Below are 25,739 nucleotides of genomic sequence, written 5' to 3' on the forward strand. Positions count from 1 at the left end.
TGAAACGACTTTTTAGCCAACTTGAGAACATCCGATAAGGTAAAACTTAAATTATTTGTGAAAAGGGAGGTAAATGTGTGACACTAAAACTCAGTACTCACAAATCATTCCCATTATTAAACTTCACAGCTTTTTGAAGATTCTCCTAGATAAAGACAAGGTTGTGTGTGTGAACACGTGTGTAAAGATCAGTTGATTTTATGTCTGTCTGTCTTTGCTTTGTAATGCTTAGTTTGCAGAACAATTCAGTGTTTGTAATATTTTATGTAACTACGTGTATTCAAATGTTCCTGGGACCTGCATGTGGAGGTGCAGAGGGTCTTCCCTTTGTGCTATCAAGCTCACGCTCTGCATTCCTAGAAAGATGCACTCATGGGCCACAAAAGGAGATATTTACCGGGCTGCCTAGAGACATGTGAATGTAAGGTTGACGCAGACAGTAACTCCCTACTGCAAGAATTTAATGCACGTAACTATTTTAAGTAACTGTCACATGCTCGGGTTCACCGTGAAGATCAATTTGCAGCAACTTGCTCTGGTTTCTTCGGCCTGAGTTCCAACATAAGTTATGGTCAGCAGGATTGCATTCTCTCTGTTTTTAAATGGAACTGAGCTCAGGGATTGCAATCCCAAGGTACACTTTAAAATATTAATTTTGGAGATGCCATTTCCCACACAGAAGGGAGTTCTGTGTTACAAGAGTGAACAGGAATTGTGTTGTGATGAAACACTGTAAAGTGAAATGAGAAAACTGCTTTTTTTTTTTGCTTTTTTTTTTTCCCTCACAAATTCTGCCCAGGGTTCTTTAATTCATGTCTGCCTGTCAAAGCCCTGAATCCCAATATATCTTTGCTTCTGGAACAGTATCTCTATTACATGGCTTCCACAAGACTTGATCAGGGTAACTTAGTGGTTTACCCTTCCCATTTTGACCACTGAGGTTCCGTTCCTCTTTCCCCACATGCACATGTCTTCACGGAGATTACTATGTAGATTGGAAAAAGATTGGATTTAAGAGCCCAGATGCTTTTCAGATTCAGGCTTGTATTCAAGGTACAGGCCTGTGCAGTCTTGTTTTGTGTAACAGATTCAGGTCCAATTTCACGGCTAGCCTAAGCTATCACTAGCTGGCACTGTTGCCAAAAGAAGTATTCAGCCACATGGCCCGTACTTGATTTACCCATTCTATTGTGCCAGTAGAAGTTTCTGGCACTGGTTCACTCAAAGCATCCATGCCTCTAGCTACTCCCTTCTGCTGATCTTCCCAAAATAAATTATTATTTCTCCCGTGTGGAATGCTATAAAGAATTGCATAGTGAACTGACATTATGCAAAAAGCCGCAAAACTAGTTCAAACTCAGTCTTTTGATTGCCCCCAGATCTGTACTCAGCTTCAAGTGCCGTGGACTGTTGCCTGACATTTGTCTATTAAAGATTAGGGCAAACATTCTAAAGCGAAAGAGTAGAAACATTTAACAGAAGCACGTATGTTTCAGCACCAGAGAAACTGAATTCAAGTTTCTCATGTAGTATGAGTGAGGAAAAAATATCATGAACTTAAATCTCTTCCAGATCTAGTTTTGCTTTTGATGTCAAGTGTGCTGAGTGTCAGCACAGCACTGCAGGGGCAGCAGGGAGAGGGTGGCTGGGGAAGGTTGTGCCAGCTGGTGGCCAGCTGAGGGTGGCATGTAGCTGTTTTATACAGAAATTTTGTTGTGGTCATATGTGATGGCTCTTTCTGATGTATCAGAAGTGTTTTACATCCCTCTGGTGTAAATATTAATTTGAGCCACTCTTCCTATCAGAGTTAGTAGATGCAGATCTCTGCAAACAGCAGACACCAAGCAAGTTGTAAGGACTATTTCCGAGACAGACAAATTGGATAAGAAAACAAAACAAAACAGAGTGCCCTCAGGTATCATCTTGTACTTCAGTGCTTTATCCTTCAGTTACTCTAAACGCTAGAAGGCATCAACTCTCAGTGAGGTAATTCCTGATCCAGAGAAACAAGCTGGAACAACTACATAGATGGGCACACTCCCATGGCAAGCAGGAACCAGCAAGAAAGAGCAGCAGAGAACAAGTCTTACGAGGAGCGGCTGAGGGAGCTGGGGTTGTTCAGCCTCGAGAAGGCTCAGGGGAGACCTCATCGCTCTCCATAGGTACCTTAAATGAGGCTGTAGAGAGGTGGGGGTTGGTCTATTCTCCCACATGCCTGGTGACAGGACGAGGGGGAATGGGCTAAAGTTGCGCCAGGGGAGGTTTAGGTTGGATATTAGGAAGAACTTCTTTACTGAAAGGGTTGTTAGGCATTGGAATGGACTGCCCAGGGAGGTGGTTGAGTCGCCATCCCTGGAGGTCTTTAAGAGACGTTTAGATGTAGCACTTAGTGATATGGTTTAGTGGAGGTCTTGTTAGTGTTAGGGCTGAGGTTGGACTAGATGATCTTGGAGGTCTCTTCCAACCTAGACGATTCTGTGATTCTGAGCTCTGATGGAAGTTACGAAATATGCAGATGAAGTTAGTAACAGGAATTTGAAGTGGGGGCACAGGCTGAGGCTTTTTCGCATTTCTGGTGGGGTTGGTTTTCTCCCACGCTGTAGAACCCAGGTTTTGAAATGTTTCTGGTTTTCATCAAGCTCAGAATGAAAAGCACACTACAGGGCAGCTTATCTGAAAAACACCATGCCCTGACGGGATAAAGAGCTGCTCCAATTAGTTTCAATTATTCAAATTGCTGGTGTTCTGTTTAACAATTAATGTTTTTAACTAATGACAAGACACTGAGATAAGGAAAACTTTTCTGAAGAGAACATAGAACTGGACTTACTCATTTTCTAGAAATAATTTCATTTCAGTGCATTCCGCTACTTTAACTAAAACTTTGAATTTCCATCAAATAGAAAACTAGGGTTGCATTTGAGTTCAGGGGACAGTTCAGAGACTTCATTAACACCACAGTCAGGCTGTTTACTGCCTAGCAGTGCACTGCTGTCACATGTTTGAGGTAAGGATATCTGAATATTATGGAGCGTGACTGTCCTCACTCAGTTCGTGCTTCCCAGCCAAGAGCTAGAGCAGCCTGCCTGTAACTAAACAAAGACCTGCAGCTTTATGGAAGGAGGCTTTGCGGGTTCAAACAACTTGTGCCATACAACTTGCAGGACACACCACGAAGCGCAGGACAGCGCAAACACTTAACAGCTGTAGGACAGTTCACCTTGCCGACAACTCCCTCCAGCAGAGCTGTAAGAACGCCTAACGGGGCGATGGGGGCTGAGTCCCTGCGTAGCAGAACTGTCCGGGGCTGTTCCAGACCGTTACGGACCATCGGGGACCGTTATAGGCCCCGCGCGCCGCAGCCCCAGGACGGCCGCGCGCCGCCGGGCCAATGAGCTCGGGCACCTCCCTCCCGCCCCCGCCGCGCCCGTCACGTGCCCGTCCCCGCCCTCACCCCCCCCGCGGCCCGCAGGCGGCTCCGGGCCGGTCGGTGCCGGCGGGGCCCGGCGATGGCGCGCAGCGGGCGGGTGCTGGCCGCGGGGCTCGGCGCTACCGGCAGGTACGGGGCGAGGCGGGGGGGCTGGGGGCCCTCGAGCTTCCAGCCGGCCGAGCGAAGCGGGAGGGGCGTTCTGCCCAGGTGCCGCCCCGGAGAGGAGCCGGGCTGAGAGCGGCAGGGGCGGGCGGGTGTCAGGATGGGTCTCGACGGGCAGCACCGGGATCCCCCCGCCTCCCTGCCTGGACTGCCCCCGCGGCTTTAGTGCGCTAGCGGTCTTACCGCCGCCCTCGGAAACGGGGAAAAAGCAGAAAAATTGACACTGGGTCGCGATGTCGAAATGCAAGCAGGCATCCGACGTAATTCTTACTCTGCAGCGCTGTGCTCTATCGTCTCACTTGGACTGTATTTCTTAATTTAAACACGAGGGATACACATTAAGTCTTTGAGATGTAATTGCAGCACTAAAATAGTTCAATCCTGTAAACTAGAATCACTGCTTTAAAAGTAATTTGTTAGAGATGATACGGTTCCAAACTAAGGGCAAAATCCATCACTAGCCAACAGCATCCAGGGTAAAGAAACTTCCTGAGCAGCAGGCTGCAAACTAGTTTTGAGAATGTGTCTAGTGTGAGGTAAAAGAATCCTGGTGGCTGGTTTTAACCCAGCGCACACCGGATCGGAAATGTTGCTGTACTATTTGTAGCCCTGCAGCGCGGTGTGCTTTCATGTGTCGCACTGCCACCAGTGTAGAGTTTGTACCTGTTGTCACCTTGGCGGACCCCTCACTGCGCTGAGCAGCAGGCTTCAAGGACCAAGCTGGTAAATTAGTCTCCTGTGTTCAGGCTTGTTCAGGCTGAGATGCTCACAAGGACACTTGCTGGCAAAGCTCATTTTTTGGGACTCGAACAGCTGTCCACAAAGAATGTGAATAAGATCAGCTCTCATCTCACTGACCATTAACTGGCAATCTGGTAACACCAGCTTCGTGGAAGGAACAGTTGGGATAGCAGTAAGCCCAACTACATGGGTGTGCTCTGACCACTGATTTCAGTCTTTTTATAATTAGGAGTTGGAGATTCATTTTTTCAAAATATTTTAGTCTTTGGAAATGTAACTATTAAAAATAATCACCACATAGAGATCACGTATACCACACAACAGTAAATGCTTCCTTTTCAGGTCGTGTAAGTCGGATGATACTGTGATCAGTGCCTAAATGTTTAGAGAGAAAGCAGCAAGGACAGGAATTGAATGATGCCAGTAAGAGCAGTATGAGTGGCACTGACTGTGTTACCCTCAGAGTATAATAAAGGAGTGGTAGGCGTGTCTGCATTTAAGTACAGACTTAGCTTTTCTCCTGAGGCCTTCACCAGGTTCACAAAAACATGCGTGACAGTCCACCAAAGTCTCTGCTTTTGTGGTTTCTAGAGAGGTATGCTTTCCTGAACTGGGACCGGGCCCAGCACATTCTTGTAGCATCTGTTTCTCTTCAAATAAAATCTAGAGAGACCAAGTCCCACCAGCTCTGTTAACACTATAACCTCTCTTAACCTTCCCTTCCTTGAATGGCAGTGTAACTGCGAAAAGGACTTGATCTTAGAGCAATAACAAAGTACTTGTGGAGATTGTTTTTCAGCCCTGCACTTAAACGTGTATACATAAAACTGCCTGAAGCACTGTGCTGGCATAGCATTACAGTAAGAACAAACCAACAGAAGAGTCCCGACAACAAGTTAGGACAGTGCACTTATAGGTAGCCACAGATGGAGAAAATAATTTAGCTCTCCAGAACAAGGTCTGGTCCAAAGTTCTGAACTCTTTCTATGAATCAGGTTGAGGCAGCTACAAGGTTACTGGCAGGCATCCAGTGTTCCTGTCAAAGCCATGCTTTTCCTTAACAGTCCTGTCCAGTCCAAGTGGAAAAAAACAGACTCTGTCCATATCCTTTGAGATACAATTCCAAACGTTTGCAGAGCTTGCTGTAGAAAGACTTACCAGAATTTGCTGTGCTAGTTTGGTGGCCAGGAAAAAACGGCATCTATCTGTTAGCTGTGTTTAAATAAAATAATAACAAGCAAGCCTTACACCAAGTGGGCAGGTTGGTTCCATTTTTGACCATGTAAATCCAGAAGTGCAGTCCTGATCGTTTAATTACTGACAGAAGATGGCCTAGGTTGCTTTTTAGCTTACATATGTAGAAGCGCTGACAGCAAATAGTGACCTTTTTAACTCCCCGGTGCCAGAAATCAGAACTTTTGAAGCAGCATTTTAGGCAAAATCAGTAATTCAGCATGAGTCCTATTAACCACAATGAATATTTTTTTAGATTTTAGTATAGGTTCAAAACCAGAAAACTGAGATGGAATCTTAGAACTACTAGCATTTCATAAAGCTAAACTGTTAAGTTTTATTTATGAAAACACTGAATCCATGGTTCTGTGTGATATTTTCAAAAGAAAGAAATGGGGATACAATGCAGTTTCTAAAAGGACTTTCAAAATGAAACTTTCCTTATAAGAGAAGGAAGGCAGCAGAGGGATTACTGCAGAATTCTACTTCATTTCTGCAATTGGAAACTTTTCTACTTTTTTGCATGATTTTTCTGGTAAGAAAGCAAAATTAATTCTGCACACTAAGTGCATGAGTCCTGTACGTGAACTCAGGCTGCCACGAAGCCAGTGTTTAATGGGGGCCTTTGTATTTTACTCTGCCAGTTACTTTTCTCGTGACTGGGAGCTATTTTTAGTTTCTCTTAAAGGGGAAAAAAAAGACTTTTTTTTTTTTTTAAGTTCGCAAACACTTATGAGCCTTTGTTTTTCCATCTAAATTGGATGTTTTCTGGAATGCTATACAACAGACTTTGCATCTCACCTTAATGTGTTGTGATCTATTTTGCTGATAAGAAAGGAGTCTGAAAGGCATTTTCAATGTTGCAGGCACTTGGCTTCCTGTGGTATTCTGATGACCAGAATTTCTTCTCTGCAAGTACCTGTAATGAGCCATGCCTTTTCAAGAAGTTTCTTCAACATTGCTGCACCACTAGTAAATAAAAGAAAAGAATATTCTGAAAGAAGAATTATAGGGTTTGTATAGAAAAATGGAACGATACCTTATGCATTTACAGTTTTCATGTTTGCACTAAAAGTTCAAAGACTGAGCATCCCTGAAGGCACATGTCCCTGAGACTGTGCCCAGGTGGAGAGTAGAAATGAGTTTTAACTTTCAAAATTTTTAGAGATCAGGCTGTCAAGTCAGAAATTGGGTATCAAAAATTTAGGAACCCCATACACCTGCTCCTTGGAAGGAAATAGCAGAAATAACCTTTTTATTTCATGACGAAACAAAAACAACCCTGAAAGGGAAGCATGCATTATTTGTCTGGTGAAATGGGGATAAACCAAAAGGTGTGAAAACTCAATTTTCTCCCATTTCTCAAAAATACGTACCAATGTTACACTTGCATTATGTTGTACTTCTCATTTGAGATTTGCTTCTTTCTTTAAAAGAAGGAAAATAATTAGTTGTGTGGTGAAGTACGTGCATACAAAAACTCTTTGAAACCCAGTTTGCCTTAAAACTAGTGGAAAATTTCCCATTAATTTAATGAGTTTTGGATCTGCTCCCAGCCTCTAGTCCACAATAGTTTGATTTGTTCATTAGGGTTAGTATTTTTTTCATGATGGTTAATATTCGTTTATGTGATAGTTCTTGAACTGCAACAGATTTCATTTAAAAGGAGGCTTTGTCCAATAATACTCACTGTTTTTCTCTTGAAAGTATTTTTTATTGTTTATTTTTTTATTTTTTGGGGGGGGGGGAGGTCTAAGTAGTGTTCTGTTTAAACCTTTGAAAACAGTCCCCTAGTTTTGTTACACCTTTTCTTGGTAGCTGTGAGGTATGGATTCTTTTGTTCTAAGAAATATCTAAAATCTACCTAAATCAAGACACAGCTACGATGGAAAAACTACTTTTCCATTTGAAATCTAAGCATGCTTACCTAACATTCCTAATATTGCAGAAAGTAGCATGCATCTGGTTCAATGTTCACTAACTTTACTGCTAGATGCTGTGTGGTGTTTTGCTTTTCTTGTGCGAAGACTTTTACCAGTTTATTACTTTTTTTTTTTTGATCTTAATAGAGTTGCATTTTTAACTTCCAAAAATAGCAGTAGTGTTTTCAGGTGACTGCATGTTCACCATCAAAACTGCCTATGCCACTTATAGTGTCTTTGAACCTTATAATACTGAATTTCTAGTTAAAACACCTTGTAACTGTAACATTTATATTTCTGCTTCCAGATATTCTATGCAGGAAATGTATGCAGTTGTTGCTGTTGTGGAAGATTACAAACTATTTGTGCCATGGTGTAAGAAGTCAGATATATTATCAAAGCGCTCTGGATACTGCAAAGCACAGCTAGAAATAGGATTCCCTCCTGTTGTAGAAAGGTATACATCAGTTGTTACCCTCGTGAGGCCGCATTTAGTTAAGGTAATTTATTTTTTTTTTTTTTTTTAGCTGTATCTTTCCGTAACTTGTGTGTAAAAATTTAAATATTCCAGGAAGCTCTTTTAAAAACAAAATTAATGCTGGAATTGCTTCCTGTGGCTCAAAACTTGTGTTGCTTTTGTTTAAAGACTATAGGTTACCTGGTGTTAATTTTAATTTCAATGTGCTTTTAAAACATAAGCTGCCAAATAGGGGGAAAAATTGTCTTTTAATTGGCTTTTGCTGGAAAAAAAACCAAGTAGCCATTAATGAAGATATCTATTTGTTGTGTTTTTTTGTTTGTTTTAATTTTGTCCAAGCCTCTCTAAATGCAAAAATAATAGAGACTTAAAGGTTATCTCTTTGTAGCTTCTAGTGCCTTAGCAAAATGATGTCATAATTTTTCTTCTGACAATTCTAACAAGTTTATTTAAGAAGTTTAGGCAGAGGATCTGCTGAAGAGCCTGTTATTCAGTATATTGATGCCATGATAGAAGGATAGATTTCAAGTCCATTTCTTAGAATTAATTTGTACAACAATTGTATTTCTCCTTTCGTTTTTTTCAAGGGTAATAAAGGGAGAAATTTTAAATGAGGTCTGGATCTTCCAGCTGCTCATTTATGTTAGAGGTTCAAATCTGTTTGTTAGGAACAGCTCAGAACAGACTCATAAAAACTGCCTCTCCCCCTTCATGCAATTTTGACTATCTTTTGGAATAACTAGTCAAATTACAACAGCTGATTAACCGGTCAAGATAATTGTTTGGGTATCCTATTACATTATTATTTTCTAGGCTTCCATTAACAAGACACTGCATAAAACAGAAATGGGTTTCTTAAGTTTAGGGGAGACATGAATTTGAAAGAATATGCAAAGTGCTTTTTTTCAAGGTACTTATTCATTTTGGAAAGAAAAAAAAATCTCTCCCATTATTAAGGAAGCTCAACAGTTACAATGGAAAAATCTGCATTTTACATGCTGCTCTCCCTTTCTACTCTTCCCTGACAAGACTTTTTATTTTGCACAGCTATCAGTTTGGCTTACCAATTCTTATTCACTGTAATTCTCTCAAAAGAAGAATTCTGGTCTCTGAAAAGACCATGAAAGTGGTGGGGAGAACACTTTAAGTTTCTTCTTCCTAGATTTATTAGCATTTTCTCTGTTGGGATTTTTTTCCTAAACATTTATATCATCTTCACATAACTGGAGGAACATTACCACAAGGAAATAAAATGACCGTGTGTTCGGACTATTTCACTGTCTTCAGAAATAACTCTGGGCAAAGGGAGCTTGCACAGTGGTTTTGTATAGCGGGCTGTTGGTGGTGACAAAATGAGCATGTGTTTGTTGCTTACAGCAGCAGTGCTTGAGCCCTAGAATATCAGGCTGGTAGCAGCAGCTCTTGCTGCTGAGAAGTGTCGAGTGAGTTTTGCTACTTATAAGGCTGGGAGCAAGGGGGACACACTGGCACTTTTCCCATTCTTCCTGCCCTTTTGGCAGCAATGAGAAAAGCAAGCCCAGCTCTTCAGGCCTGTCTGCTCTTCCCTCTACTCCTCCCCTTGCTGTTACAGAAGTAGGGAGGTATTGCATCCCTGCACTGGGCAGAGAAATGGTGGTATTTTTGTGCTGCTGATTTGTCTTTGACGTGGCTTAGCTTATCTGTGCTTTCAAACCACAAGCAAAAGCTATGTATGCTTGCGTTGACAGTAAGAACTGTAAAGAAAGTTTAAAAATAATTACAGCAATTCTCTTTAGTAACTCCAAGCCAATTGAGATGATGTATTTGAATGATTTTTCAAATATATGTATTTCAGTCTTTTTCTATTTAAAATATAGCCACACAAAAATAGTTGTATGTGCCAAAAGCGAAATGAATGAAAATAATAATGAATGAAAATAATAAATGAATTATGAAAATAATGAATGAAATGAATGAAAATAATAACCCTGTTCTCAATTCTGGTAGATATCTTTAACATTATTATGGTATTCTATGCATCATACAAGAGATCTGTTTTATGGCTAAAACCAAAGATCCTTCCCGTAACTTGAAAGGAATTCAGCTACTTTGCTGTAAGTGACAGTGTGCAAATGGGATCCTTTGCTGGCTGCACTATAAAGAATAATTTTAACTATGCCGTGACCTTCACTGTCTAACAAAATGTGCATGCTTCAGTAATACTGATTTGTCTCATGTAAGAGCCACCCTGTAGCTTGACTTTTTAAACTTTCTTTTAGGCATCCTGCACAGACGGAAGACTATTTAATCATTTGGAAACAGTGTGGCGTTTCAGCCCAGGTATCCCTGGCTATCCAAGGACATGTACATTGGATTTTTCAGTAAGTATTCTAATTAAAACCGCCACATGCTACAAATAGGGTGTATACACACATAAACACTGCAAAAAAGTTAGTTTTAGTCACTACTATCAAAAAGTGTTTTTTTTGCAGTAAGTTTTACAACATGAAAACTGCTACACAGTCATTGAGAGACAAGTCTTCTGTGAGGTGTCCACATATAACCAAACAGTCTAGGGACTGGTATCTCTCACCATACAATTCTCTACATACTAAGATAAGCAAATACAGAGAGAGAAATACTCAACATATTTGTGGACTTTGCTATTTTCTTTAATTACTTTACAACCTACGTGCTTTTGTTATCAGAAAGTAGGTGTTTTCCCATCCATCCTGTTTGGCCTGTAGTTTAATTTCCTGACTTCTAGATTTACTATTTAATGTATTTTACATCTTACTCCTCCTTCTATAATACCACTGTAACAGCTTTTAGGAGAAATGCTGTCTCTCTACTCTATGATGGGATATCACTGCAGTTCCAAAATACTGCATTTTAAACCCAGTATCTGGTTTAGTCTGTTATTCCTATACAAGTTGCTTTCCTTACTGCGAGTTCTTGCTTTTCAATTTTTTCTTTCATCGCTTATTTTTTCTTACATTGCATGGTGTTAAGGGTGTTGTGTTCAGCACTTAACTAATCTGGGGTTCAGAACAGGCTACAAAAGTACACAGAAATAGGTTGATCCTGTTGTCTTCTGGGATACTGTGCTTTAGAAGTCATTTTTCTGTAGACAGAAAAAGAGCTTTTGGAATATTTGTAAACTGGCACAACTTCCTTGGGTTAATAACTCAAGTTATTGCTGTATTGCACTTCATACAGTTCAACAGTAAAAATGAATCTATAGGCACTTGAAAATACATTTCTGATGGGATTTACTGACTATGCTTACATGTTACTTGCTCGTGATATTTGATTTTTTTCCAGGCAAATCATGACAGTTCCTGCTACTGACTAGTAAGACAGCTTTTTAGCCAAGCCATAAATCAGCTGAGAAAACTCAAATTAAGCAACTGTTTAAGCCCTATTAGCTAAATAGCAAGTTTATGAGGAAAATACTTCTTTTTTTTCCCCTACCAAAGCCATGTTTTGACACTTCAGGTTGAGAATTTCTGTTAAAGAGAGTCAAAACTGGACTTCAAAAGAACATTCTTGCTTTCTTGAGGAAACACTATTAATTCTTGATATCTCATTTACACCATTTTGAGGTAGCAGAAACAAATATAGCCAGCTGAGCAGGGGGCAGGCTTACAACAGCACATACTTAAGGATTCTAACCCTTGCTCAATTTCAACTCGCTGCGTGACTTAGCCTCTGGGCCTACGCAGATAGTAATGATAAACATTTCAAAACCAACTACTCACAACACACTGCACAACTAAGTACTTGGGAGAGACAGGACTGATTTCAAGAATGGTAGTTTGCTTTAGAAAGTGTTACTTGAATTTTAGATGATGCTGGTTTCCTCAGCCTACTGTGTTACTGTTCTGCCAGCCTGGTGGTACATTATATATACACTGAACTTTAATAACACATTTAGTTTCAGTTGCATTTCAGCTCTTAAGTGATTTAACACATAGATTTAAGCACAACGTATTGCTATCTGCAAGCTTCATAAAAACATCTCAGGTTCTTACATAGTTACTGAACATGATGCAACATTTACGATCCCTGCTTTGCAGAGCTCAACATGCTATAAATGTCATCTCAGACTTTGAAAAGGCACATTAATTTTTACTGATGCTTGAGATCAAGTGCAAATGAAGCTACAGCTGGCTTACATTCCACATTAATTCTATACTACTATTCCAGCAATTAATATGCAATACTCGTAAACAATTTGAGATAATACACATTTGCTTCATTTGGCATTTCATCTGCTGATTTCTCAGGTATGATTTAAGTACTTAAATCTCAATCCAAACGACATGCAGTAACAGGAATGATAGAAGGGCAGAAGAAATGCAAGCTGTTTCTTTTCCTGACAACTTTGTAATAATTTCTGGAACCTGTAGAAGGCAAAACTAAATCCAATACCATAGCCTTAGGGTAATGTTCTTAAACTAGACCAAAGGCCAGTACAGCACAAAGTATATTTGAAGGCTATTTGACATAAAAGTGACCTTGCTGTTGTCATCAATTTTTCTTTTAGGGGGTGGAGAGAGAAAGCAAACTCCCTGTGCTCCTGCCCTGTTAACTACTACAGTAGCTTCAGTGTAATTATTAAACTGAAGGATCCAGTAACTAAAAGGGAATGTACAAATCAGTTTGAGCACTGCAGTAGGAGGCCCAAGGACTTGGTACAGAGGACTTATCCGGGACGGTTGGATTCCAAAAGTGACTGCCCATGTCAGGACAGCAAAGGTAGAGGGCAGGAGATGTCTGGGAAGGAGACCGAGCAGACAAAAGCAAATTATAAGCTTCAGTCTGTAAATGAGCATTGTTTGAACATACTGTTAACTACGTCTACCTAGATGGAAAAACTAATTTAAAATGTTGTTACCTAATAGACAACTATTTCAAGCTGCCTTTAAACCAGTCTTGGGTTTGCTTCATGTTACCTGTAAATCTGCTGCCTTGCTATGCAGGATTTTCTTCAAAATTTTGTCCCTCAAGGGAATTTTATGTGCAGAGTAACTTAGTTACTGTTGTTGGTTTGTAGTTTTTCACTACCCTAAATCTTTTACGTATGTTTTGTGATGTGTCATTTAAGTAACATACAGTTGGTTTAGATAAACGGGAATGATTACATAAGAGAATTGAACAAAATGATTCTTCTAATTGAAAAGAATAGGAAAACAGTCCTCTGAACAAAGAATAAGGCTTTTCTTTACATACACACTCACCTATTGTTCAGTTTTATCTGTTCTTTCTTCTGCAACCTACTTGCAGCTTAACTGAAGATTCTTTAATGAAGTTATCTCTAACAGCATTTTATTACAACAGTAAATACAAGACAAAATCTTCTCTGTTTTAACAGATTTCTTTTGAATTTCGTTCACTTCTACACTCACAACTTGCTACGCTGTTTTTTGATGAAGTAGTCAAGCAGATGGTCACTGCCTTTGAAAGAAGAGCATCCAAACTCCATGGCCCAGAAACAAGCATACCTCGGGAGTTAATGCTTCATGAAGTTCATCAAACGTAATGGGGAAAATGTCAACAACCTCCATTATAAACTTGTTTGTACACTCTGTACAAGAGGTGGCATGCTTCTTTTTGGGGCATCTATTTCATATCTGAGCTTTATATGTAATTTTATACTGTACAAAACACGCACATGTTCAGCTAGATCAATGCAGTCTATTCAAGCTGTTATCAAGTGCAATTCAGTGTTATCAGTAACAGACAATTGGCATCTACTGTAACACAAGATAACTCAGGCTGCTGTTTATTAACCTGCCAAACGGTTTCTGTAATCACAGCATAAGCTCTGCCTTATAAAACAAGCTAACATTTTTTCAGTGTTGTAATATATTAACTCAAGTTTAAGTTATTAGTAGCATGAATATAACTTACCAGCATCACCTCAGTCAACTCTAGGCAAGTTAAGGGAGATTCTGACATTTTAGCCTTAAGGAGTAGAGTACAGTGTGTCCAACCTCAACTAGCAGGTGCTTTTGATCCAAATCAATGACAAGGATTAAGTCAGGAGTCTCCAACTACTGTTGAATTCTGACCAGCAACTGTTATAGAAAAAAAAAAAAGGCAGCCTTAATGCTGAGTAACAGGTACATATAGTGCCAAGTACAGCAGTTTCAGCTATATCCAGTGGTTCTTAGCTGTCTGGGCTCCAGACACTGTTGTATTTATAGTACATTTGGCAGGCTGAATTTGCCTACCTGCCCATGTTTCACTGTTAGGCATTGTATTGAGGTTATGCTAGATAAATCCCAGCTAATGCAAACAGAGTTCCCAGTTCGAAACACAGTAAACAAATGTCACTTCAGTGAGAATGAGGGCATGGAGGCATCATCTTCTGTACCACATTGTTGTGGAAGGAGGGAAGGAGCTGTCCTCCACTCAGCACAGCATAAATACATCCAAGGACACTTGTCATTCAGTAATGCACAATATAAAGCTAAATCTTAGTTGTCTCCTTTCAGTACCTAACTTCCATGTAAGTATCAGTGCAGTGAGATGGTACCAGCTATCTTAAGCTGATTTTCAGTAGTTCTATTCCTTAGGTTAGTACTCTTTCCAGTCTCCAAAGAAACCCAAGTGAATAGGTTAGAATAAATTTAGTATCCTCTCTACGCACCTTCTTAAATTACAGAAGGTCATGACTGAATTAGGTGAAGCTTCAGGTGTATTTCATAGCTGAAGCCAGTCTGCTCTTCCAAAGCATCTGAATTGATGTGGTTACTACAGAATAGGTGGCAATGTACTACATAACATAGTAAGTTTCAGGATATAGACTGCCCTGCAGCAGTCTCAGAGCATTTACACACTTTCCCAGAAAAAGCAATTAAAAATTCATATAGGATGTGTGAAAGATGGTTCTTAGTTGTAGACAGTTGGGGAAATTCACAGCTGGATTAAGACATCAGTTTTAAAGCACCTAGGAAGTTGTGAAACAATTTTCTGTACTGAGACAATGAAAGAAAAACATACATGAGTTTGGGAACACCATTACTTGTAAGTGTTTGCAAAATGGAGTTGGGAAGCAGAGAGAAAAGACGTTACACATTAGGGTTATTAGCTATGTCAAGTCAGAAAACAGTAGGTGGCATTCAAAGCTGTCTTTAAGTATGAAACCACATCTACTGCTGACAATTTAAATATAATTCAGAAAGCTGGAAGACTGCAGGTGTCAAACCACAGAGATAACTACATAATATACCCAAGCAAAAGTAGTATTTAAGAAACTCAGAAGTCTTTCTTAGCTAAGGCAACTTACCTGTTTCATACCCTCAAGGCACTTGCCCTCCCACAGTACTGTGAAAGATTCAGTTAGCCTGTTCAAGCATGTGCAACGAGCAATATGGAAAGGGCAAAATAAAGTCACTGCACGTGCCTTGTTTCCACAGCATTGTTTAATATTGCAAAGAAGTATTGTGGCAGCTCAGCTTAGGTACTTCTTACCAAAATTTAAGTCACTTGTATTTCCGATTAACATTTTTGGCAGAGGAATGTTTCTTGGAGAGAAATGTCCTCCAGTTTTTCCAAGCATGAGTTAGATTTCTACTATATCTTAGAAGTGGGCTATCAAGTTTCTCCCAGAACTATGGCTGTGTGTACAGATAAATAAGGTGATACATTTCATAATTTTTGAGCAGGTTGTTTTATTACATAAAGGTCACATAAGTGTATATTTGTCTACTTTGTACACAATTGTCTAGTCTCACGCACAGTGGCTTCCAAGTTCTTCCTAGTACTGGCAAGCACCAATAAATTCTGAAACAGAATATCAAGTGCCTTAATTAAGTTTAAATCAGGACCTTGGTAGATGGATCTTGCACCCAGTTATCAGGAATGTACAAATGTCTTTATTCAAAAAATACAAAATAAATTATCTGTAGGCATGGACAATGACTGTAAACAATTACATGTGTGTTAAATGAAATCCAGTAACTGATGGTTACAGTGATTCTTTTGAACACCAGCCTCACTTCAGTCACTATCCATCCTCTTCCACTGACATCTGAAGTTTTTAAGTAAGAACTGTCAGTCTTAAACAGCAGAGTTCATGATGCATCAGTATCCCAGGAATTAGAACATGCCACCTCCCATTCCTCCACCCATCCCACCCATTCCTCCCATTGCTGGCTCCTTTTCTTCTTTAGGAACTTCAGTCACTACTGCTTCTGCTGTTGATAAGAGAGAAGCAACACCTGCAGCATCCATCAGAGCTGTTCTCACGACCTGAAGATAGGAAAGAAATAACTTAGTACCTGTTTACTATCCTGTGAGGTGGGAAGAAAGAAAGCTAAGACTATTTCAGGTTACCTTCGTTGGGTCTATGATTCCTTTTTCTACCATATTTACAAAGTCCCCAAGCATTGCGTCATAGCCAACTTCTGATGGACTCTGCAGTATTTTTTCAACTATTAATGATCCTTCAACACCCGCATTCTTTGCAATAGTCATTGCTGGAATTTTCAGTGTTCTTTTTATTATTTCAATGCCTGTAAGGAAAAAGATATTTAGCGTTACGTATCACATACACTCCTATTGCCAAGGCACAGATTTATGTGCTGGAGATTAACACAGTAAGATCAAACCATCTGAGGAAGAACATGAGCTTTTTTTTTTTTTTAAATTACTTCCAGGGAAATAAAATTCCTGACTGCTTGACATTTGTCAACAAATGAAATCACTGTGAGGTATTCGCAGAAGTTTTACAAGTAGTACTATTTTATTTATTTATATTAATTTTTTGAACATAGCATAAAGCCATCTTCCATTTGATTTGCCACAATGTCTTTAGCAATCTTAAATTTTATGTCCATCTGCAATGGTTGTAACAGTCAACTCAATTCTTCTCTTAATGGCTTCTCAGTTGTTGGCAGAGGATACTGCTGCTTTATTTTTATTGGCTCTTTCACATCCAAGTTAGGGATGCAATGAGAGCTCCTTCTTACTGTAAAGCAGACACTGCCATACTGAAGGGATGTGAGGTTCGTAAGATCAAGTAACTAAACTCACTGAAAACAGCCTGTATTTAATTCTATAGAGCCTTAGGACAGATAACATCTATTTATAACACTTCTACACAAACATTTGAAATTTACTTACCAATTTTCTGATCTTCGTTGGCCGGAGTTAAAGCGTCTAATGCTGGAATGCAGCGAAGCAGTGCGCAGCCACCACCTGGAACAATGCCCTCCTCTACAGCAGCGCGGGTCGCATTCAGGGCATCCGTAACTCTGTCTTTCTTCTCATTTACTTCAACATCACTGGTACCGCCAACCTGCAAGCAAGCCACATGTCAAGGTCTGCATGAGGAGCCTGGCTAGGAGAGCACTGCTACAGAATTACTGCCACAAAATGGAATAACTCTTAATGCCGAAGTGTAGCACTGCAATAAGCCAAATTCCTTATCTGAATCAGTTGGTAAGATTATGAGAGAAACAAACAGTAGGAACTTAAATCAGCAATAAAGGACTGATAAAGGAAGTCCATTAGCACTTACGTATCACTTCCTGTCTCACAAGTGACTAAAGAATGCATTAGTGGAAGACAGATTTGAAAAAAAACCTCTTTAATAAATTAGTATGTTTTACTCCTAAGAAGTTTCAGTTCTCACCTTCAATACTGCTACTCCATCAGAGAGTTTGGCCAACCGTTCATTCAGCTTCTCTTTTTCATATTCACTGGTGGTAACTTCTAGCTGTTCAATGATTTCTTGAATACGTTTTTCAATTTGAGCCTTTTCACCCTTACCCTTTAGGAGCATGGTGTCATCTTTTGTCACAATGACCTCTCCAACTTTACCAAAGTCATGGGGCTGAATATCTTCTACATTTAGGTTCAAACCTTCTTCTCCAAACACCTGAAACGAAATGAGAAGTTGGAATTCACAGCTTCACCGTACATGAAATCACTATTTATAGACAGATGAACACATACAGCAGTGTGACAGTACAAAGCCACCATACTATTGCAGCTAAGTGGAAGGAAGCTCCTCCCTTCTCCTAACACAGGCTAGGCAAGCAGGTACCTCACAAATTGGCCCTCACTGAAGAGAGAATTGCAAGCTTTTAATTCGTGACTGACTAATATAACTCACTGATTTAACATGGCTGGATAGTTAGTTGTGTTACAGGTTCATCCTTGCATTTAAGAAAGTTAAGGATACTGGCAAAAAAAAGTTAACTTTAAACGGGTTTGCTGTTTTTGTTATTACTGTTTAAGCTAAATGAAGCACGAGATATCAATTTCAACAACCAGCTTTGGATCCCAGTATCATGCTATGATTTTGAAGCACATATGAAAAAGCTGTACAAATGAACACTAACAAGTATATCAGCTATTCTGAATCTGAGGGACTAAAACTCAACATTAGCATGAAGTAAGAAGACATCCTCCAGTCTTTTCCAAACCTTTAATAGAATTGTATTTGTTGACTCAGGTCTGAGCACTTACGAGACCACCAGTTTTGTAAGAAGGCCAGTAAGCTTTGCTATTTCTCTCAAGGAGTTTCCTTCATGTTCCTTCTTAACAAAATAGAACGCTGCAGGGATATTCTGCATGTGACTTGAGTCAGTGAAAACAACATATTACTCATGGTTGGTTAGAGCTGTATTATTACACAACCATGTATAGTGATAATTGCTAAGTCCAAACCCTAGAGTTACTGTTACATTTCTCAAGAAACAGCCCGCAACAAAGCCAGTACTAGCTATGGACCTAAAACTAAGTTCTTTACAGCATTAGCTGATTAGAACATCATTACTTACAGCACCACCTGTAGCAATTGCCATATCCTTAAGCTGGTTTTTCCTGTTGTCACCAAAACCTGGCGCTTTTACAGCAACAACCTGAAGACCAACCTTCAATCTGAAGAGAAGAATTCAATGAGCAACATTTCAAATGCTTTCAGAGAACAAGTTTAGTTATTAAAACACATTTTGGTACAATTCTACCAGTCAAGCAAACAGGGACTTTCACGAACTGAGCTTAAGTTGCTAAAACAAGTAGCTAGAAAACCAGTAAAATTCTGTCCCAACCAACGTGAAGCACGGCTACTGGAGTTGCTGTTTCTTTAGTATTGGTAAGATTCAAACACATACATTTGTATGCATTCCTTTAAAAGGATGAAAACACAAGAAAAAGCAGTATTTGTTGTTGCAGAAGTCTAGAAGTATGAATTTTAAACCTTACCTGTTCAAGACTAGAGTGCTAAGAGCTTCTCCATCAACATCTTCAGCAATAATAACCAAAGGCTTGCGGTGACCATTGGCAATTTCAAGAGCTGGGACTATGGACTGTACACTAGAAATTTTCTTTTCACTGATTAAAACATAAGCATCCTGGAATTCACATTTCTGCCCTGGAGAAACAATATGCAATATCTGAACTATCTGATTATAAAAAAAATACACCATGCATTCTCTAAAATTTAGGCAGCAACTTTGGAGCTATGTTGTACTTTCTGAGTGCATTAAAATAGATTTTCTTCAAGACTCCACTTCCAATTCTACGTTGTCTGGAGCACAGCAGCGCCAGCTTGATGTTAGCACAGACACTGTTCATGCTAAACAGAAAAGGGGTGGTGGTGGGGCATGCAGCTAAGAAGAGTCCAAGTTTTTACCACGAGGTTTAAGTTTCTGACGGGGAAGGATCCCACTGTCCTGTTACCACGGTGCGTAGCATAACAAAGCCTTTACAGTAAGCACCATTATTTTTAACTTCTAGAGATCTATTATAAGGTACTTGACATGCATTTTTGTTAACTCACCTTTGGCTGTATTAATAAAATAAGGAGAGATGTAGCCTCTGTCGAATTTCATACCTTCAATGATTTCCAATTCATCATTTAGAGTTTTTCCATCCTGTTTAGATGCAAGAATCCCAACATTAAAGATCTCTTATTTACTACGAAAAGATCAAGTATATTTTTAGCATGCTATGCACAACAGAATGAAAGCCTCTACATGAGGCATCTGATTCACATGCTCTCCCTCAAAAGAAAAAAGATTGTAAGAACACTGGGAACAGTGATACCACCCTGAACTAAGAGACCGAAGGAGTTAGGGATGGCACTGTACAAGAGCAGCAGGAGCTACATCACGTGCCACAAAAGCCAGCCCTAGCTGGAAAAGGGACAGTCATTTTGCACTTAGTGCATAAGCTGGCTAACTCTCACCTTGACAGTGATTACACCTTTTCGTCCAACCTTCTTCATCGCATCAGAGATTATATTACCAATTTCCTGATCTCCATTTGCTGATATTGTGGCGACCTGAAACAGTAAACCGCTTAAATTCATTTCACAATAAAAGTGATTGATTTCCTTACTAAAACAACAACAAAAAACATTTTCTGTTCTAATACTGCTTGACAAGATATGGCAGCTGACCAGCACATCCACACCAGAACTATGTTAGAACAACGAACAACTTTTGGGCAGCTCAAGCATATGCCATATTCCACATGCTGAGCACAGACAGGTCATCTGCATCTGCAGCCCCAGGAAGAAACCAGCCCTGAAGGCCTACGCACCCACATCAATGTGAGCCTCCTACAGCAGATCCAAAAGACTTCTGGAAATCTGCCATCACCTCCTATCCACAAATACATCTTTGGTCTCTTCAATTTTTCCCAAGTAAGCAAATTTATGTTTTATGACCCCATTTTGCAATCAAACTGGATGAGAAAAACTGCCTACTTCCAAACTAACAGAAAGCTAAACGTAGAATACTGGGTGTTTTAAGTAACTCAAAAAAATGAAGGTGTTACCATGAAGGTCGTTCAGTGAAACATATTTCAAATCTTAACATGTAAAGACAAATACTCCATTGCCATGTCACAGAATGGCTCAGGTTGGAGGGGACCTTAAAGACTACCTGGTTCCAACCCCCTGCCATGGGCAGGCACGCCACCCACTAGGATCACGTTGCTCAGGGCCTCATCCAACCTCATCTTGAACACCTTCCAGGGATGAGGCATCCACAAAATATACCCCCCAACCCAGCTCAACTGAACCCGACTTCACAAAACTTAAGGGTTTTTTTGTTGTTTTTCTTTTTTTTTTTTTTTTTACCTGTGCAATTTCTTCTGGAGTTGTAACTGGTTTAGACAGCTTCTTCAGTTCAGCTATGACAGCATCAACTGCGAGCATCACCCCTGAAGATGAACAGGATACTTGTCAGTGATCAAAAAATTTATACAGCACAGAAAAAAAGGTTCCAATCCAAGAAGTCCACATTGCAAAAATCCATTAAATTTGTATGTTCAAAACCAAGTGACTGATAGCTCACATATACTTAGCAATCATCTTTTAGAGTTGGTGTGACATACTTTCAGTCATGATCAAAAGTTATTTACAGTAAATTCATACACTAAGCAGAAATTAATTAAATGCAAAAATGGATTTAAATAGTCTGCCCATGACAAATTAATTTTTCTGTTTTATAGGCAATGCACGAAAAAATATTTAGAAAAAAAGCCAGTGATTAAACTTTAAAAACAAGGAAAACATTACCTCTCCTGATTTCCACTGGATTAGCTCCTTTGCTGATCTTCTCGAAGCCTTCCTTGGCAATAGCACGCGCGAGTACCGTTGCAGTAGTGGTACCATCTCCTGCTTCTTCATTTGTGTTGTTGGCAACATCTTGAACTAACCTGGCTCCGATATTTTTGTATTTGTCTTTCAAGTCAATTGCCTTTGCTACTGTCACACCATCTTTTGTCACTTTGGGACTTCCCCAGCTTTGTTCAATAATAACTGTTCTTCCCTAGGGAGATGAACAAATTTTAAATGAAAGCCATGCAACCCACAGCACATTACTGCAACACTTCAACTGTAAATGAAAATCCTCTTGAGCAACCACAGATGAACAAAAGTATCACTTTGCATACACCTTTCAGTTTGGATTTTCCACAAGTACATACACATCCCAAGTTTGGCAAAACTGGGAAAATGGTTTGATGGTTTTGTATTTTCACAGAAGGAAGCTTTCAGTGAATCCCCCAACCATGATGGTTAACATCATAGACTCAAAGTCTGAAATTAAAATAAGACTGGCCTTACAATAAATAAATAAATAAATAAAAAGTAAAAAGTGTCGAGATTCACTTTAACATATTTTCCCCTAAAATTAACAAGAATACATTAACATAAAATTCTGCAAAACTTCCTTCAAATCACAATAAAAAGCATATGATTGAGAAACAGCAATAGAACGTTCAATTTTTTGCATGTTCTGAAAAAGAGCTGTCTTGCAAACATCAGTGGTTAGCAAACAGAACTGAAAACGACATATAAATATGTTCAAATGTGTTGCATTACCTTCTCAGAAATTGCCTGCCCTTGCATTCAGCTAGAAAGCTGGAATATCCTAAACAATATACAAAGTTGATGTGGAACATTATGGTCTGTGCAGGGAACACAGGGTAGATGCACCCTCTCACAAAGTTCCCCAGATGAATTCAGTAGCTGCCCCAGTCAATCATGCTCTTTGAGTTTTAGTGGGAAAGAGCAGAAATGGAAGCAGCCACTTCTCTCCCACTGCTGCCCTAACGCTCTTCAGCTATCCTGCCAGCTGGAGCAGTTGGAAGAAGGAAAGGGAGATCCAAGGCCCCAGCTCACCCCGGTCACTCCCAGCTGATCCTGCACTGTCCCCTCACCTGGCCTGTCAGGCCCAACTCAGAGCTGAGCATGCTGGCTCCTGCTGAAACACCGCTGTAGCTGATCACATGCCAGTGTGGCTCTGGCTCAGAGCAGAGCTTGAATGGCAAGCCAAGCTGTCTAAGAATTTGGACAGAGCATGCTGCCACTATGGTGCACCGTGGTCTCACCTGCACAGTGCCCACTCACATCTGCCTCAATGATTTAACTAACCTTGGACTGCTGCCATGGAAGAGACTATAGTACAGCTAGCCCTAGAAACTACAGAAAAAAGAAATGTTGAGCTTTAGTTACTAACTTTGAACTCATGAGAGTTTGCATATTGTTAGTTTTCTCCTATAAAACAATCATGGCAAATTATTACTTAACATGATTTCTTACTGCTACTTCATTTGACCTGCACTATTCAAAATCTAAAAGTGGTTCAAGAACAAGACGACCTCGGTGGACACTGATACTGATAAGCTCCTCTTCACATAGTCCCTCCTCATGTTGCTTAATTTTTCTTCTATATTTTGTCTTGTTCTTATTCCAAAGGCGTTTGGTAGGTACGAGGTGAGTGGCAGAACAACATCTGCTTATATCCCATCACATTAACCAGCTTACACTCAAAGAGATGCTTTGTGTTTCTGAACCAAGGAATGCCAGCCATAAATACAGCCGCATTTTGAATGGTCCTGCATATCAAGAATCACAATGACAAAGCAACTGGCCAGTTGGCAGCAGTATCAGATGATTGTGTAAGACTGTAAACCAACTTCTTTAAATACAGAACAGTTCAAAAGGGAAGTTTCCTCACAAGTGTGGTAGTTCTTAAAAAATGCTGGAGGCTGAACCAGGTATTACAGTACAACCTCTAAATCTCTGTAAATGCACAGAGAACAGTCAATAAAAGTGGCAATGCTGGAACAAGAAATCCACAAGGTTGCAGAAAGTTGCATCAGGAACTGCCCTTTGAGCAGTACATTAAAATCATGCTTAGACGTTCACAACATTGCCTGAGGCAAAGACAAGTTATATCAACTGACTGCACTGCAACTTTATTCCCTTCTGCAGAACTGTGCTTATGGGAAGCAGCTGTAGTTTGCTGACATCACTGTTCCTTAACCTTCACCTTGCTCAGTTTATGGCATTTCTGTCTTTCAATAAAGCTAGTTAGGCTCCAAAAATGTGCAAAGAATAATTTCAGAGAGGCCAAGCAGCCTTGACAAGATCTACCACGCACACGCTGTTATCGTATGTGCTGAACCTCCTACCTTCATTTCATTCAGTCTACTTTATTTCAAATATATCATTTCAAAGTTGTACTTAAAGTTGACAAACTAGAAGCTTCAAAGAGCTGAACTGTGCCTTTGTTAGAAGCTTCCACAAGTATTCTGAGATGTAGTGAGCATACTTTAGAGAACAGACAAAACAGTCACTATGTTAATCCTATCAAGAAGCTAAAGTGATTCAATGTAACTAATTAAAAAGCCTCAAAAGCTGCAGAACTGCAGCTTGCAGGTACTTCACCACTATCCCACCCACCCCACTAACAGCCGGTCACTACTACCTAGTGACCAGGTCCAAAATTCCAAAGAAACCATTACAGACACACCACTTGGAACAGATATTCCTACGAACCTGAAAAAAATCAATGTCTCTTCCTTAAAAAGGAGCCTTGTTTCAAGCCTTACTGCATGCTGTATGACTATGCAGAATATAACAGCTAGCTTTCAAAACAGCCTAAAACTTGAAGGGAATCAGACTACAATTTGCCCTACAGGCAACATAAAATGAAGGCCACTACCATGAATTTTCACTTAAGCTGGTAACATTTACCAGTCAACCGAAAACTCAACATTATGCTTTTAGTACTTCTACTTTGTTACTTCTAAAAGGCAAAACTATACAAAAAAATATTTCATATTTCAAAGAAATAGAACTAATTTAACTACTTATGTTGTGAGTCGGATTAATTATCTACTACATTGTTACAGGCTATCAAATGAGCCAGAGTAACTAGTCATGCATGCCCCCTTGACCTATTTTATTTCAAACCGTTCCCAATAACGTGCAGCACCTTCCACAGTGTTCAGATCCATCTTACTTTGTGCCCGTGGGGAGGTGACTGAATGAGAATATGGCTGCCTGCAGCTGCCTGCCCATGCCCCTGCAGCTCCGTTACAGGCACACGGATGGGAATAACACAGCTCCACCTAGGAAAAACTGTTCTCTATCTATCTGTTTTCAGCCAGACCAAAGCGTTAACACAAAACAAATGCAAAGTCTTTGCTTACCTTTGGCCCCATGGTGACTGCTACAGCATCTGCTAGGAGGTCTACTCCTTGGAGCATAAGAGCTCTGGCATCTGCTCCGAACTTCACATCTTTGGCATACGCTCGCGTTAGGTGGGGGGCGAGTGCTCTGGACACTGGCCTCATCTGACGGAGCACTGCAGGTAAACGGAGCATGGCTGCAAAACGAAAAAGAAAAAAAAAAAAGCAAATAACTGTCAGGTTTAGCAGAGCCAGTTCCCGAACAAGAACAAGAGCAGAAGCCCACCGCAGCCAACCCAGTGCTCAGGGCCCCGAGGCCCCGGCGGCCGGCCGGGCCACGCCGCCTCGCAGGACACGCGCCGCAAGGTCAAGCGCCGCTCGCCCCCTGCCGCCAGCCGGGCCGCGCTGCACGGCCGCGGGGCCGCCAGCCCCACGAGCCCCAGGACACCCCCGCCGACACCCCCCCACCGCCCTTGCCCCTGGCCCCAGCCGCGTTCCGGAGCCGCCGCCAGGCCTCACACACGCGGTTTGCCCCCCCCCCCCCCCCCCCCCGTAACGGCCGCCCGGCGCGCGCCCCCTCAGGACGTTAACGGCCACCCTGAGGGCAGCTGGGGCTGAGCGCAGCCCCCAGCTCCCCCGGGCCGCGTCCCGGCTCTCACCGGCGGGGCCGTGCGGGGCAGGCGGGCAGCGTGCGGGTGCTGTGCGCGCGGGGCGGGCGGCGCTCAGCTCCCGCTGCCTCGGCCCCGCCCCTCGCCGGGCGCCCGCCCACGGCGGGCCCCGCGCGGCCGGGCCCGGGAACCTGCATGGCCGGCCCGGCTCAGCCCTGCGCGCCGCAGCCTCAGGG

General features: G+C 40.9%; 2 protein-coding genes across 3 annotated transcripts; one reads left to right on the forward strand and one right to left on the reverse strand.

Annotated features, from left to right (window-relative positions):
- The first annotated feature begins 3,406 nt into the window (after positions 1–3,406).
- Positions 3,407–15,750, forward strand: COQ10B (coenzyme Q10B). Of its 2 annotated transcripts, none has more exons than XM_083843076.1 (5): positions 3,407–3,559; positions 6,433–6,579; positions 7,796–7,988; positions 10,225–10,326; positions 13,323–15,750. In XM_083843076.1, exons 1-5 carry the CDS (start codon positions 3,510–3,512, stop codon positions 13,488–13,490), a joined length of 660 nt encoding a protein of 219 aa, XP_083699202.1. In that variant the 5' UTR covers positions 3,407–3,509; the 3' UTR covers positions 13,491–15,750. The 2 variants fall into 2 exon arrangements, with proteins under 2 accessions (XP_083699202.1, XP_083699203.1); XM_083843077.1 differs by having other exon boundaries at positions 3,495–3,523.
- On the reverse strand, positions 15,611–25,708 carry HSPD1 (heat shock protein family D (Hsp60) member 1). The gene is made up of 12 exons (XM_083843037.1): positions 25,555–25,708; positions 24,917–25,092; positions 21,492–21,744; positions 21,051–21,133; positions 20,154–20,249; positions 19,746–19,839; positions 19,169–19,337; positions 18,745–18,844; positions 17,592–17,837; positions 17,081–17,255; positions 16,292–16,470; positions 15,611–16,207 (listed from the first exon to the last, which is right to left on the reverse strand). The coding sequence occupies exons 2-12, from the start codon at positions 25,088–25,090 to the stop codon at positions 16,055–16,057; spliced, it is 1,722 nt and encodes a 573-aa protein (XP_083699163.1). The 5' UTR covers positions 25,091–25,092; positions 25,555–25,708; the 3' UTR covers positions 15,611–16,054.
- Positions 25,709–25,739: the final 31 nt, after the last annotated feature.

Source organism: Anser anser, assembly GCF_964211835.1.
Source record: "Anser anser genome assembly, chromosome: 6".
In the NCBI taxonomy this organism is placed as follows: domain Eukaryota; kingdom Metazoa; phylum Chordata; class Aves; order Anseriformes; family Anatidae; genus Anser; species Anser anser.

Coding starts and splice junctions, on each gene's coding strand:
- COQ10B (XM_083843076.1), top strand. CDS start 3,510: ATGGCGCGCAGCGGGCGGGTGCTGGCCGCGGGGCTCGGCGCTACCGGC. Junction 6,580..7,795: donor TCTGAAAGAAGAATTATAGG/GTTTGTATAGAA, acceptor TTCTGCTTCCAG/ATATTCTATGCAGGAAATGT. Junction 7,989..10,224: donor TGAGGCCGCATTTAGTTAAG/GTAATTTATTTT, acceptor ACTTTCTTTTAG/GCATCCTGCACAGACGGAAG.
- HSPD1 (XM_083843037.1), bottom strand. CDS start 25,090: ATGCTCCGTTTACCTGCAGTGCTCCGTCAGATGAGGCCAGTGTCCAGA. Junction 16,471..17,080: donor CAACGAAGATCAGAAAATTG/GTAAGTAAATTT, acceptor TTTTCCTTACAG/GCATTGAAATAATAAAAAGA. Junction 16,208..16,291: donor GAATCATAGACCCAACGAAG/GTAACCTGAAAT, acceptor TCCTATCTTCAG/GTCGTGAGAACAGCTCTGAT.